Source organism: Mesoplodon bidens (assembly GCF_964165515.1).
Source record: "Mesoplodon bidens genome assembly, chromosome: 6".
In the NCBI taxonomy this organism is placed as follows: Eukaryota; Metazoa; Chordata; class Mammalia; order Artiodactyla; family Ziphiidae; genus Mesoplodon; species Mesoplodon bidens.
Window position 1 is genome coordinate 84,684,064 of NC_138162.1, and position 14,045 is coordinate 84,698,108.

The 14,045-nt window shown below is 45.8% G+C and overlaps 1 protein-coding gene across 2 annotated transcripts in view; it reads left to right on the top strand.

Annotated features, from left to right (window-relative positions):
- Positions 1-6,590: 6,590 nt before the first annotated feature.
- PCSK5 (proprotein convertase subtilisin/kexin type 5) overlaps positions 6,591-14,045 on the top strand; it is a 467,730-nt gene continuing 460,275 nt past the window's right edge. Inside the window, exon 1 of one of the 2 annotated variants that reach the window (XM_081236835.1) lies at positions 6,591-7,297. In XM_081236835.1, coding sequence (XP_081092961.1) covers positions 7,106-7,297 — 192 coding nt within the window. In that variant the 5' untranslated portion in view covers positions 6,591-7,105. The remainder of the gene's footprint in view (positions 7,298-14,045) is intronic. The other variant, XM_081236836.1, reaches the window with a different exon arrangement.

The window sequence follows — 14,045 nt, forward strand, 5'->3', positions numbered from 1 at the left end:
CCATGTCCCCTGCCCTGGCAGGCGGATTCTTAACCGCTGCGCCACCAGGGAAGTCCGAGCCTAGAAATCTTAACTTCCACCATCCCTTAAGATTTTTTTTTCCTAGTAATGCTTAGCCCAGTTTTATAGAATGTCACTAAGTTTTGCATTGCTGACATTTTCTGCAAAATCTTTTCATTTTTCATTTCGCTGCCAAAATGTCAACATGCAAATATCCTGTGAATTTGCCAGCTTGTATCTGTATGGACACACGCACAATATGTATGACAAAGACTAGCATAAGAAAGGATTAATGATACCAAATATATTGCCTGTTCTTTGCTACAGGATTCAATCTATGCTCACCTCTCGCGGTTCAATATGCTGCCAGATCTCAAAACAATACTCTAATTATTTTTTCAATAAATCAACAGCAGTACTAGAGAAATGTCTTCCTCACCCAAACTCTAATGATGATGCACAGTATTTTCATAAAACTTGGTCTCATCTTCACTCACAGAAGGCAATATTTAGCATTTATACAGCCTATTTATATTATAGTCTTATTTAGCACATCTGTGAATCAAGTTTCCCTGCTCATATTTGGAGAAAATTGAAGAGAGAAACCTGCCTCAGGGTCTCCAGTGATTTAGTGGACTCAGTTCTTGATACTCTGGGGGAGCCAACTAAGTCATAGGACTTAAAAGCGTAGCACTGCCAGAATCCAAATCATAGTTTTTTTTTTAATGCAGGATCTGGTTTTGAGCCATCGCAGGAAACTTGTAAATAAAAAGCCAGGGAAATCTTACACTTTTTTAACATTGGAAAGCCCTGAAGAGGCGTCCTGTTGAATTGTATTTCCACTGCCTTTAGACAAATAAAATTTTATCAATGAATTATTTGTAAGTATGGGATAACCTTTTTGAAAATAGAACTTTGCCGCTGTTCTATACAGAACAGTAAAGAATAGTAGATGCTCACTGGTATGAAGTGTAAGCTGAAGTCCTTTCCTTCCAGGCAAGCTACTGCAATGAGGTTCAGCTCTAGAGTATCTTACTGATAAATACCTTTATTTACCATGCATCTAAAGGTCAAGGGTGACAAAAAATGTCCTTTTTTCATGCATTCCTAAAATCTGAAGTAGGTTTAGGGAAGGTTGATAGGGAGCAGAAGCTTTACAATTGTTGCGTAGTAACTACATCCAGAATACACCATGGGAAGAATGAAGTTATGTCATGCACATGACATAATGATGAATGATCTAGGTATACAGTTTCTGGAAATGGTGAAATGTAGTAAGTGTAAAGGATGTACTCATATAAGGTATTTGCGAAATAATTTTGTCATAATTTATCTTGCTTCAGATAAACAAGTAAAAAGTCATAGCAGATATGTTTTGAATTCCAGTATATCATTTGGCATTATCGAATTAGAGCTACACAGCCTGAACTCAAAAAATGTTTTAATTCCAAGGGTCCATTCAACTTAATCCAAGCAAGATCAGTTGAGTCAGTAGTTATTAAACCCCTGATTCTCTGAGAGGTTTAAGAGTAAAAGAGCTAATAAAACATCTTGGAGAAAAGGGTCCAGAGGCATTACAAAAAGAGCAAGTCTTGACTCTTGGGGGAGGGCTGCTGCCATTGTCATAGGATTCATTCCTTTTGGTGGGTAAAGTTCCAAGGCCCAAGCCTATTGCTTTGATTTTTTTTTCCCACCCCTCTCAACCTGCTTTCCCCTGAATTAGAGTCTAATTTAGGGAGAGGGGAACATCACATCCATCCACCATATCCATCCTGATTGGTATACTGCTCTGGGATGAGGGATAAAAGCTAGAAGGTGACAGAGTTGGTGTCACTTCTTTCATATGTATATCTGAAGGAAGTCACCCACAACCTTTACACTTTGCTTCCAACTGGAAAGCTTTCTGAGACCCCGCTTGTCTTTGTAGGATTTAAATGTCCACAGGTGAGGGCCAATTATGCCAATCTTAGACAACTTCAAGCAGGTCGAAGAAGGAGCAAAAGCTTCCTGAAATCTGCAGGATGTTAGTCACCTATTAGTGTCCCATTATTTAAATATTATACAAAAAGGTAATATCAAGCCCTGAATTAACTTTTTTCCTGGGCTCATATGTGTCATGGGTCATATTTCTAGATGGTGGTAGTTAAACATCTAAAGAATCTGAAATCTTAAGTCAGGTGTCCATTCTCCTGATTGAATTTATTAACCCAAGTTTGCAAATTAGATTAATGTTAATCCTAGGTTCATAGCACACTATTATCTTTGGTCCATGTATCCCTTTCTTTGTTTTTTTGTTTTTTTCTAAAAATCAACTTTATTGATGTATAATTTATGTAAAAATAAATGCATTCATTTTATAATTTGACAAGTTTTGACAAATATAACCACCACTACAATCAAGATATAGATTACTTTCTTTGTCTTAAATGTATTCTCTTGCAGTTAATCCCCAGAACTGTCAATCACTGATCTACTTTCTTTCTGTATAGTTCCTTCCTTCATTTTATTTCTATTATTCATCCATTTCTCTCTCTTTTTTTTTTTTTTTTTCCAGTACGGGGGCCTCTCACTGCTGTGGCCTCTCCCGCAGCGGAGCACAGGCTCCGGATGTGCAGGCTCAGCGGCCATGGCCCACGGGCCAGCCGCTCCGCGGCATGTGGGATCCTCCCAGACCGGGGCACGAACCCGTGTCCCCCTCATCGGCAGGTGGACCCCCAACTACTGCGCCACCAGGGAAGCCCTATTCATCCATTTCTTAACTTAATTTTTCCATGATAGGATTAATGTCTTCCAAATTAGTTTTTTTTAAAAACATGAAAGCCAATGTAAATTTTTTTTTAACTTTATGTTGGAGTATACTTGATTTACAATGTTGTATTAGTTTCAGGTGTACAGCAAAGTGGTTTAGTTATACATATTCATATATGTATTCTTTTTCAGATTCTTTTCCCATATAGGTTATTACAGAGTATTGGCCTCCATTTTCTTTTCTATTAAATGAAGTTAGAGTCTATGATACCTAAGGTCTCTTTCAGCTCTGATGTTCTGTGAATGAGATTAAGGCCTGAAATGTGTTTGGCTCAGTGCCTGGCATAGAACTAGTTCTTAATGAACAGTAGTAATAACTACCATTTATTATTATTATCATTATTACATTTGACAAATTTCCACTGCCGATTCTGAATTTGATATACTAGAAAAGTGATTAGAATCCCCATAAATTTACTGACTCCCCTACTGGGCAGTGAAGTTTCTAGGGGCAGTTTTCCCCCTTGGCAGCTCCAAACTTTCCATTACCAATTTATTGTTGATTCACAGAACCTCAGGTTGGAAGAGATCTTAAAGGTCATTTTCCAACAAAGAATGTAGCAGAGGAAGAAATGAGGTGTCTCAGAAGGCAAACTCTTCCCAGAATAATTCCCATTTGCCGAGTTTCAAGATGAGTCCTATGGAGTTCTTATTCACTTCTTGTACTAAACTGCCTGGATTTCTGTTCATCTCATTTCACTGGATTTTTCTGTTAGAGCTGTGAGGGACCTTGGCAGAGAGGCCAAACACTAGTGGGGCCTCATTATCAAGTAATATGTTGCTAAGTATAAGGCAGAGGAAAACTTAAAACTGCCTAGTTTCCTGCCATATGGCATGTTACAGAGGGAGAGAGGAGGGTCAAATCGTGGGTGCTACTCTTAGCATACAAAAAGGAAGCATTTGGGGAAGACTTAGATTTTAGCTTTTCAGCTTCTTTTCCAATGTTAGTGATGGTTGTGCACTAATCATTACTATTCCGTCAGTTCCTTGTTCTTTTGGCTACTGAGGCATTGATAATAGGGCTGAGTGTGATAACCAACAAAGCTGAAGGTCATGAAAGAAGGTTTGTTTTTTTTGTTTTTTTTTTTGCTTCAGCTATTGATCCTTATTTGGAAGCTTCATTCTGGCCAACTGGCTCTAATCAAGGAAACTAATGAGTTCATTAAGGTAGATCTCAAAGCAGGAAGCAGGGTGTGCTTGTGCACCAGTGGGAGTAGTATTATTTAGGTTTAAGAATCCCACTCTTTGAGAAAACACACATAATTGAAGTGGAAGAGAACCGTGAAAGCGATGGACAACAAGATGAATGAATCCTAGGTTCTACATTCATATGTTTGATTTGACAGATGAATGGGGGCTCCAAATCTTTTTTATTTTTTTGAACAGAGCTAGGTTTTTCCCTTCTGAATAAGTATTCATCCAAATGGAAGAATACACCCTTTGAGTAAGCTAAATGCTGGCCCAGGGATTGGTTTACAAAGCAGAAAAGTGGTTTGCCCATTTCCTACCTGACTTTCCAATTCTCTCTCATGCTTGATGCAGTGTATGCTGTGTGTGTGTTACAAGCAGGGCATGCTCACAGAAGGCAAGAATGTTAGTGGAAAGAAAAAGAGAGAGACACTGTGGAGAAAAAATATCAATGGGTAATTTGCCACTCTTAGGAAACAGTCTCCAGGCCTCAGGAGACCTGGTGTGGTGATGCCCCTTCATTTCATTCAGAAGTCGAAGCCCAGAGGCAACATAGCTTTCAAAGAGAAACATTTTTGTGCTGCCTTTGCTGTCCTAAACAATAATGGCCCCAGAGAAACCCACAGGCCATGATGCAAACTCGACTCATAAAGTAGTTTGTGTAGTCCTCACAGTGGCCACCCTCCTGTGGATCATCGGCAGACAGGCTCTCCCTCCAATCTGACAGCAAATGCCTTCAATTCTTCAATACGGCTGACTGGCGTATATTGAGAATTGGATCTTGGCAGAGGTCCTCCCATCCCATGGGAAATCCATCAGCTTCTAGAGGAATAATCCAGTGTCCCTGTGAATAGATGCAGGTAGTCTGGGTGGTAATCAACAGTGACCTAATAGGTTGTAAACTTTCTAGGCTCCAGGTTGAAGAGGGAATGTGCAAAGGGACTAGCCAGTAGCAAGGCTGTACCAAAACTCTAAAGCCCAAAGCATAAGCATAGTACTTATGCTTTAATATCTACAAATAATAACAATAAACCACATTTAGAGTTATTCAGAGAGTCTGAATTCCACTAGTCCTTGGCGCCTCCCCATCTTTCCCCTCCTCCTCTTTCTCCAGTATCTAGCACAATGCCTGGCACATTCTAGGTGCTCAAAAGATATGTGTCCAACCAGTCAAATAAGTAAATGAGTAAAATACATGTCTTTCTGCAGATGGTTTAGTTCTTCTGATCTTCCACTTCTTCGTCAATAGTGTGGGAATAAAGTGATTTGGTGGGTTTGTTTTCAAGATTAAATAATAGGGCATACATTATATGATGTGTAAAATGCCATAAAATGATCATTTTATGAATTTAACTATGAATTTTATAAAATTTACATGCTTTGAGTCTGCAGCTATGGTTCAGCTGAGGGGATAAGGGAGAAAAGTAAAGCCCTAGGCAGATAAAGGAATCATTACCCAAAGCTATAGGTGTGATGGGTTAATTACCCTCAAATATATTTAACCAATGCCTAGGAAGAAAGAGAATGGGGGATGGGAAAAGGAGAGGGAAAAGGGGGGCCTGGGTTAGGGATAGAGTGAATACTTTTAAGGTCAATTGAATTGTTTCCTAAGGGGTACATTTTCTATTCACAAGAAATGGTCCTGTGCCAGAAAAGGCGGGGAGGTTGTTCAGCAGAAGCGGGTTAATTCGTGCTCCCTCCTGCCTGCTGCAGTCACAGTGCAAGATACAGTAATGAAGGCGGCGCAGTCACACATTTATTTCATTCGAAATTCCTCTGTGGTCCTTTTTCTATCAAAGTCTCTCACTGTTACAGGGCCGTGCTTGAAAAAGTTGCAAAACTTCTCCCTTGGTGGAGAAAAAGAAGCCCTCATCAGACTCAGTGGAACGAATGAATGAAGTTATTTCCTTGGCCCCAACCACTCCATCCACTTTCATACCAAATATACACAGAAACATCTTTCCCCAGTTGCGCGACTGGAATTTTACTCTTCCGTGGCGTTGCCTACTATTGGAAGCACGGATTTCGAAAGTCAGCAGGCAGCAGACTCGGCTTTGGAACCGCGGTGGCTGGCTTTTGCAAGAGTCGATGCGCCTTACGGTCCTGTGTGGTAGCTTCTCCCGGGAGCAGAATGTGTAAAATAAACAGTTGCTGAAAAGCGTGAAGAATTAACGAAGTGAAAATCTCGGGTTATTTGTTCGGCAACTGACACGCAAGTGACCTCCTTAAATACTTCGTTGTCTGAGGACGTTCAGAGCTAGGATGAATGAATCTTCGGGGCACTTGACTAGAACCAGCTTGTAAATCTCTTTAGTCTTTCGGGAAGTGGCGGTAAATTAATACAAATCCAGGAGGGAGGGGAGAGAAGGGGGTAAAACCTCCACACCGGGGCTCTCTTCCCAGCCCTTTGGAAAGACTCGTTTTTGCTGCTCAGGACCCTGGAAGCTACAGCCTGAAGAACCCGGCGGCGCTAGGACCTGGTTGGCGCCTGGCCGTGGCCGCTTTCGGGCGGGCGGAGGAGGGAGAAGAGGAGGGAGATGTGGGAAAGGAGGGGTGTCGAGCGGGGCGGGGGGAGTCATTTATGCAGAGCGGGTGCTGCTGCCATTGCCACTTACACTCCCGGCGCGCCGCTCGGAGCCGGAGGGAGCGCGGGGAGAGAGCTAGCGAGCGCTCGGAACCTGGGCCAGCAGAGGGGGCGCCCCGCCGCTGCCTGCACCGCAGCCTCCGCCGCGCTCGGGGGCCCCTGGAGGAGCGAGGGCGAGTCGGAGAGTCCGGGAGCCGAGCCCGGCGAGACCCAGCTGCGGGAGGGCGCCCGCCCCACTCAGCCGCCTCCTGCGCCCGATCCGGGGAGCTCCGGCCGACCGCCCCGCGGGCCGGAGAGCTGGGAGCACAGGTCCCCGGAGCCCCAGGGATGGTCTAGGAGTCGGCGCGAGGCTCGCTGCTCTGCTCCCTGCCGGGGCTCGCCGCCTCCTGCCGATCGCCCAGGGCTGCGAGCCGCGGCGGCCGGGGGCTGCGAGCCGGGGCGGCCCAGGCCGGAGAAGTTAGTTGTGCGCGCAGCTGAGTGCGCGGAGCAAGCGAGCGAGCGAAGGAGCAGCGAAGCGCCGGGGCCATGGGCTGGGGGAGCCGCTGCTGCTGCCCGGGACGGCTGGACTTGCTGTGCGTGCTAGCGCTGCTCGGGGGCTGCCTGCTCCCCGTGTGCCGGACGCGCGTCTACACCAACCACTGGGCAGTCAAAATCGCCGGCGGCTTCCCGGAGGCCAACCGCATAGCCAGCAAGTACGGATTCATCAACCTAGGACAGGTAAGCACTGGCTGGTCGGGCTCTCGGCCCTGAAGCTGAGAGGGCAGGGGTGGGGGCTGGGGGGAGTCGCGCTGGTCCCCTCCTCGTCAATCCCCCTCCCCCTCTTCCAGATGTGCTCTTGCAGCTGTTGCCCTAACTCTTGAGCGATGCTCTCGCTCTCTCACACACACGCACACACACTCATTCGCTCCCCGAAGTTGCTGGGGTTTGTGTTTTGTTTGCTTGTTTCTTGCAAGTCACGAGGCATAGGTAGGGTCTCTGGAAGAATCGCGAATGTACATACCCTCCTGGGGGTTTCAGATCCGACCGGAACTTTTGCAGTGGAAAGTCGGGGACCAGTGGGCTCTTTGGGGGGTAGAGGGTAAGCGCGCCCCTGGTGCCGGCTCCCTGCGGTTTCTGAGAGCTGGTGTAAGGGGGAGGCGGGGAAGGGAAAGCCTTTCCTGCTCGGACCTGAATTTAGTCCAGAAAGAAGTTTCCTCTTCTAGGGGGGAGAGAACCGCTGGGACTGGAGCTAGACTGGAGGAGGGAGAGAAGAGGGGACTGGACCCGGCGTGAGCAAAGGTTTGAGGGGAGACCTCCCGGCTTCTTCGCCTCGCGAGCTGGATCCGCGTGGGGCTCCCAACTGGGGAGTCGGAGGGGGAGGTGGGAGAACTTCCGAGACCACTGACGGGGTTCTGCTTTGGAAAACGGCGAGTCTGCCCTCACGGAGGCTCGGTGGGGCGAGAGTTGGGCGGGCAACGGGGCGCGGGGCTTTGGTGGGGTGCCGCTCGCGGGCTTTGAGCAGAGCTGCCCGTCTGGGGGACCGTGAATTGAGTGGTGTTACGGGGATGATTGGAAGCGCAACAGATTTGGAGATACCTCCACACGGTCTTGGCTTCCTCGCTCTCTTTCCTGCAAGAAATGGGGTGACAAAGGCTGTATAAGCCGGTCCCTGAAAGTGCACCCCCATCCTTACACCCCTCCCACTCGCTTCTCCCGGCCTGGCCCGAGGAGGGGGCCCTGGCCTGACCCTGGTGAGACTTTGCTGGGGGAGGGAGGCGAGGGTGATGGGGGCGCCCTCACAGCAGACGCGCTTGTGGGACTGCTGCGGCTGCACGCGCCCTGCCTGCCCTGCCAGGATGAGGGGAGAGGAGGGTGCTGGCTGGGGCCACTGGAGCAGGAGAGCACAGACGGTTTCTGACGCTGTCGAGCTCCATGTCCAGGAACACAAGTGCTCTAGCCCGGGGACTCTCGGCTGCCTGGGGACGCGGCACCGAGAGCAGGCAGATCTGCTGTTGCCGCATCTAGAAAGAGCACTGGGGGCATCGGGGGAGCGGGAGGTCTTGCTGCTCTTTGCGGGTCCAGAGGGAGGGCGTGTTGCGGAGAAGCCAACCTTGTGCAGCGCTGAGACCAGGGCAAGGGGCATCGTCTGTATCTCCTGTCCCCGAGACCAACACACACCAGGAAGGAAGGAAGGGACAGCCAGCCAGATTTTCTTGCCTGAGTGCCTGTCATCTTCAGGAGAGTTTCATTCTACTGGCTTGGTAGGATTCTACCTGCTTCTTTTTTTCCTCTAGAAGAAAACATTGAGTCTGTTCAAGTGTTTTTACACGAGCTTGAAGTTGGGTGCTGCATGTGACTGGAGAATGTAACAGGGAAGGCTAACAATAAAAGTAGTCATGTTAATAATCTTTCCAGATGCATCACTCAGGTTCAGCTAACACTGAGCATCTCTCATAAAACAGGCATATTTGGAAGAATAGTTCTTGACCATACACTTATTTCATAATCCACGAAACGACCGTTTTTGGTGGATATTACTTCACATACAGCAACAGGGAACCTAATACTCTGGAGAAGTTGACCCGCACAGGGTCACCCAGCTAGACAGTGGTAAGGGCATGATTCAGACCTAGGACTGTCTGGTCCAGGCCTACTCATGCTTGTGAGGATGGGGGGAAGGAGGAAGTAAGTAAAATCCCCATTTCCCTGAATTCTGATTTAGTGGCTCAGTAGACTGGAAGCGAACATCCAGTCTTAATTCACAGATACTTAGTTCAAGCCGACCTGGACTTCTTGAACCTGAGAGCTTCAGGAATTACGAAAGCAGAAAGATCTGTATCAAAATAAACTCATTAAATAGAATTTACACATTTCGGAGCCTGGCAGAGTGGGGGAGAAGAAATTGTCACAGAACCCACTTGTGAAGAAGCAAACATTGCAGTATCCTGCAACCCGGCCTGACTTTTTACAAAGGGCCTTCTAGTGAAGATCCATGGATTTTCATTTAAAACGTAATACTAAGAAAGTTTACATAGAAATAACACCAAACATGATTTGTTGTGGGTTTTTACAATGCCAGTGAGGAAACTGAGGGCTTACAGAGGTGACAGAGAACCCCTTGAACTCATGCCCTAACCAGTGTGAAAAGATCAGCTATTCTTACTGTGGAAAGCATTTCCTCTGTAGATCAAAGGAGCATAACCCTAAGCTAAGTCTTGCAGGTGGTAAATTGAGTTCACACATGCAATATCATTGCACTGTAAGAGCCATCCTTTTGTTATTCTTTCTTTCCATCAGTAAACCAGCTGTGGTTCAGTTGAGGGCAGTAATTTATTTGCAAATGTCTCTGGAATGCTCTCCTATTTTTACCCTTTCGGGCTTTTGGGGGGGGGGTCCCACCTTATATGTCACAGATTGGAACTGAGACCTGTTATTGTTTCTAAAGTCATTTAATATCCTGGTAGTATTTTTGATATCTTTCTATATAATATTTGAGGTGGATAAGGCAGTGACTTTCCACCACAGTAAAGGTACGGTTTTGACTATCTATTCAGAGTTTCAGTATCATGTTTCGTATAGCATCTTAGCATTTAAAAGCCACCAGAGGTAAAATTTCTGGCCTGGAGATTTCTACAGAAAAGAATAGGCATGCCTCTCATGTTCACGAAAGATAGGATATGGAGAGTAACACAAGAGCGAGTAAGCAAGCAACAGGGGAAAAGGACATACTTGACTTCCTGGAAGGGAATAATAATGTTTTCTTGTCTTTGGTTACAGAGATAGTGCTTGTTTTGGTAGGTTTTCACATAATGTTTATATTTTGTGAATGGTTATGCCTCGAAATTCTGAAATTCTAGAAAGCGCTTCCTTTCTTCCCCTACAAGCCCTGACTCCAAGCCCTCATAATATTTAGTTCGACCTCCGTACCCCGGGTGGCTGAGGGTAGGTGCGTCTGCCTGTGGGCCTGCACAGGGTTGGAAGAACAGGCTTAGTTCTTCCTTCATTGTGTGCTCTGACCCTCTGAACTAGCAGTATAGTGGTTAGAGGGTAGAAAAGACATAAAGGAATCAGACCTGACATAATGTTAATTGTGAACCTTTGTTTGGACAAAATCTACAAACCAGTAGGAATTAACTTCTGGTTATTTGAACCCGGGGAGAAGGTCCTCTGTAAAGGGTGTTTGCAGTATGCAACAGCTGTATTTATCCTTCTGTGAGGTGCTTAGAATCCTTGATTCCAAATTGAGATCACCCGGAGCAAAAACCCCTCCCCAAACCTTGTAACTTATCTTGAACAAGACTCCAGAAAGATAAAGCCAGCTGCAAGCAATACTGGTAAAAATGTTTTACCTGGTGTTGCCATTGACAGCATAGACTGGGAAGCTCTGCAGATGCCACTTGCAAGGTCCAGGAAAGCAGGAAAGTCACTGAACTTATTGGAGTCCCTGTTCCTTCATCTGTAAAAGGATAAATCTCTAGATAATAGAGGGAGTCGATTCTGTGTTGCCCAGCATATAGTTAAGCTTGCTGTGGAAGGTTTGTTGAATCTGAATCTGAAATAAGTGAGATTCAGACTTTATTTAGATATGGAGAATGGAAGACTTTTTTTTAATGGAAGATGCAACTCATTGAAAATACATTTTGGATGACCAAGTCAAAAGAGCTAAATCAGAGCTTTGTAGACAGGGAAACTGGTTTTCCACTTCAACTAACAATTTAGAATAGTTTAAAAATAGTTGCCCATTGGGTTCTAAACAATTCTGGCTGATTTCCCATGGTAGGGCTCCCCTCCCTGGTTCATCTTTGTTGTAGTCCATTAAATAGTATAGGATAAGCTCAATGGAGATGGAAGAAAGGGACAAAAAATATCTGAAGACTGAATATTTTATAAAGCATCTTGCCTTGGTATATTCGGATAGATTATATTTGAATTCATATTTCATTTAATTCTGAATGTGGTTTTCATGAGGAAGGTTAGAAGAAGCATTTTCCAAATCAGCAGGAAGAGATGCTTTAGCAGGAAGAACCTTGTTCGGCAGTGCCCTGAAGGCCTCCCACTCTGCTGGCTAGTTTTGACCTGTGAGTAATGTGGGACGCTTGAAGTGCTGGTAAACAGTGGAGAGTGAGTTCTGGGTGTTCATGGATGGCATTAGAAATAGGGGATGGGGCTAGTCTGGTAGGTTGTGTGGGAGTGGACTGTCCTCCCCTAGTTATATCCTCAGGCATTTGTAAATGGATGTGGGAGTCCCAGGTTGAGCCTTGTGTGATGCATCTGCCTTTGCACCAGGCAGGAACCTCAGCTCTGACCTCCATGCCCAAGAACTTTAGCTTTGACCTCTGCTAGCCACTCTGACATGCGTAGTTCTCATGAGTGGGGTAATCATTCATGAGAAAAAGCAGTTCAGAGTGCTTGGTCTGATGATGGTGGGTCTGTTGCTTTAACCTCATAGACTAGGAATGGCTTGTATGTGGCCATTGGGATTTTCGGGGTCTGTTTGAAATGAAACACTGCATTTTTGTGGGCCCCAAGGCAGCTGAATTTGCCTTATTGCTATCTTTCATGAGTTTATATCCAGAGGTCCTAACTGTAAAGGTCAGCCAGAGAAGCAGGGTAGTGTGCTGGGAAAATGTCCAGCAATGTCTGACTCTTTGGTTTAGGGAGGGAGTCCTGACCCAGAAACATCCCCTGGGCAGGGAGGGGAATTTGTGTTGTCGGTTCAAGTTATGTGAAGCAGTGTCTGGGTTTTCCCCAAGGCTAAAGTATCTCCCGGCATCACTCTGGCTTCTGACTTTATCACTTGGCTAATTCAGGTTGGATTAAATGACAAAGAAGCTGACTTTGTCTTCATGGGTGGTAAAAATGAATGCTTATACACACTCATGCATGCTATAAGATACATATGTATGTATCTATGAATTTCTATGTTTATCAAAGTTAAATTTGCACATAGTTTAAAGTGAAATTACTCATGCAACATTCTCACTAGTTCAACAGATTACATCTCTCCATCTAAGTGTACAAAGAAGGAACAATCCATGCCAATAAACTCTTCAGTTTGGGTTAACCCTGGGAGGAAAAAGAGACCAGAAAGAAAACCAGACTGAGTCAGAAGGTTTGAGTGAAACTTCAAACCTTTCATTTATTTACCAACCTGACCCTCAGTGCCTGATTTTTCACATTGGGGACCTTAACACCTGCTCCATTCACCTCACAGCGTTGCTGTGTTATCAAGTGCCCTAATAATGAACGTGAATATATAAATAAAACAAGACATAGGAAGCATTATATGATCTATAAGGACTCCACAGAGATGCAAAGGCTGCTCAAAGGAAAAATAAGAGAATGCCAGGGTTCCTGGGGGTTTCTGTAGTGGAGCACTGGTGATTTTGTAAAATTTATTTATTTATTGATATTTTTGGCTGCGCGTGGGCTTTCTCTAGTTGCGGCGAGCAGGGGCTACTCTTTGTTGCGGTGCACGGGCTTCTCATTGCGGTGGCTTCTCCTGTTGCGGAGCACGGCTCTAGGCGCGCGGACTGCAGCAGTTGAGGCTCATGGGCTCTAGGGGGCAGGCTCAGTAGTTGTGGCTCACGGGCTTAGTTGCTCCGTGGCATGTGGGATCTTCGCGGACCAGGGCTCAAACCCATGTCCCCTGCATTGGCAGGCGGATTCTTAACTGCTGCGCCACCAGGGAAGCCCATGGGCCTAGGACATTTTTATCCATAACTACTGTTAAGCAAGACAAGTACTAATGGAGCCACCGGCAGTGCGGTATGGTTCAGTTCCACCTGGGAGGAGTTCTCTGGTAGCCGTGTGCATAACGACCTGGAAGAGGCAGAGAGTCTATTGTGTTGGGAAAAGTTATTGTTAACAAACACGGAACCTGTGACAATGGAAAGAGAATAGATTTAGAAGCTCTTATACAGGTGGATTCAACATGGCTTGGTAACCAAATGCAAGTGGAGGTTGAGGAGAAGGGAGAAGGTGAAGAGAACAAAGTTTATAGCCTGGGGACCCGGAGAATGGGGACTTGTCTGTAGAATGAGGGCAGTCTGCTGGGAACAACATGGTAGGTTCAGCCTTAGTGTTGTTGGCAGGTAGAGAGTCATGCAGATGCAAATGTCCAGTAGGAAGAAGAGAACTTAGGGAAGGAAAGAAGTAAAGACTGGCACTCACCACCTCAGTATAAGTGAAACTGTGGAAGGGCATAGGATGCTAAGAAGTGAAGCACAAAGAGAGAGAAGGGCTGGGAATACAACCTGAAGCTGGGAGTGTTGGAGATGAATCGTTCTCGAACACAAAGGGATACTGTCTTTGAAATGATAGACCACAGTGTCCCGGCTTTGAGAAAGATGGTAGGGCTAAAATAGGGCTAAAATAGAGCTAAAATACAACCTCCATGGAGAAGGCAAGGGATAAAGGGAGTAGATGATGGGGGCAGGGAGGCCCGGAAGACACAGAGTCAGAGAGCCACAGAGCGTCGCACTAA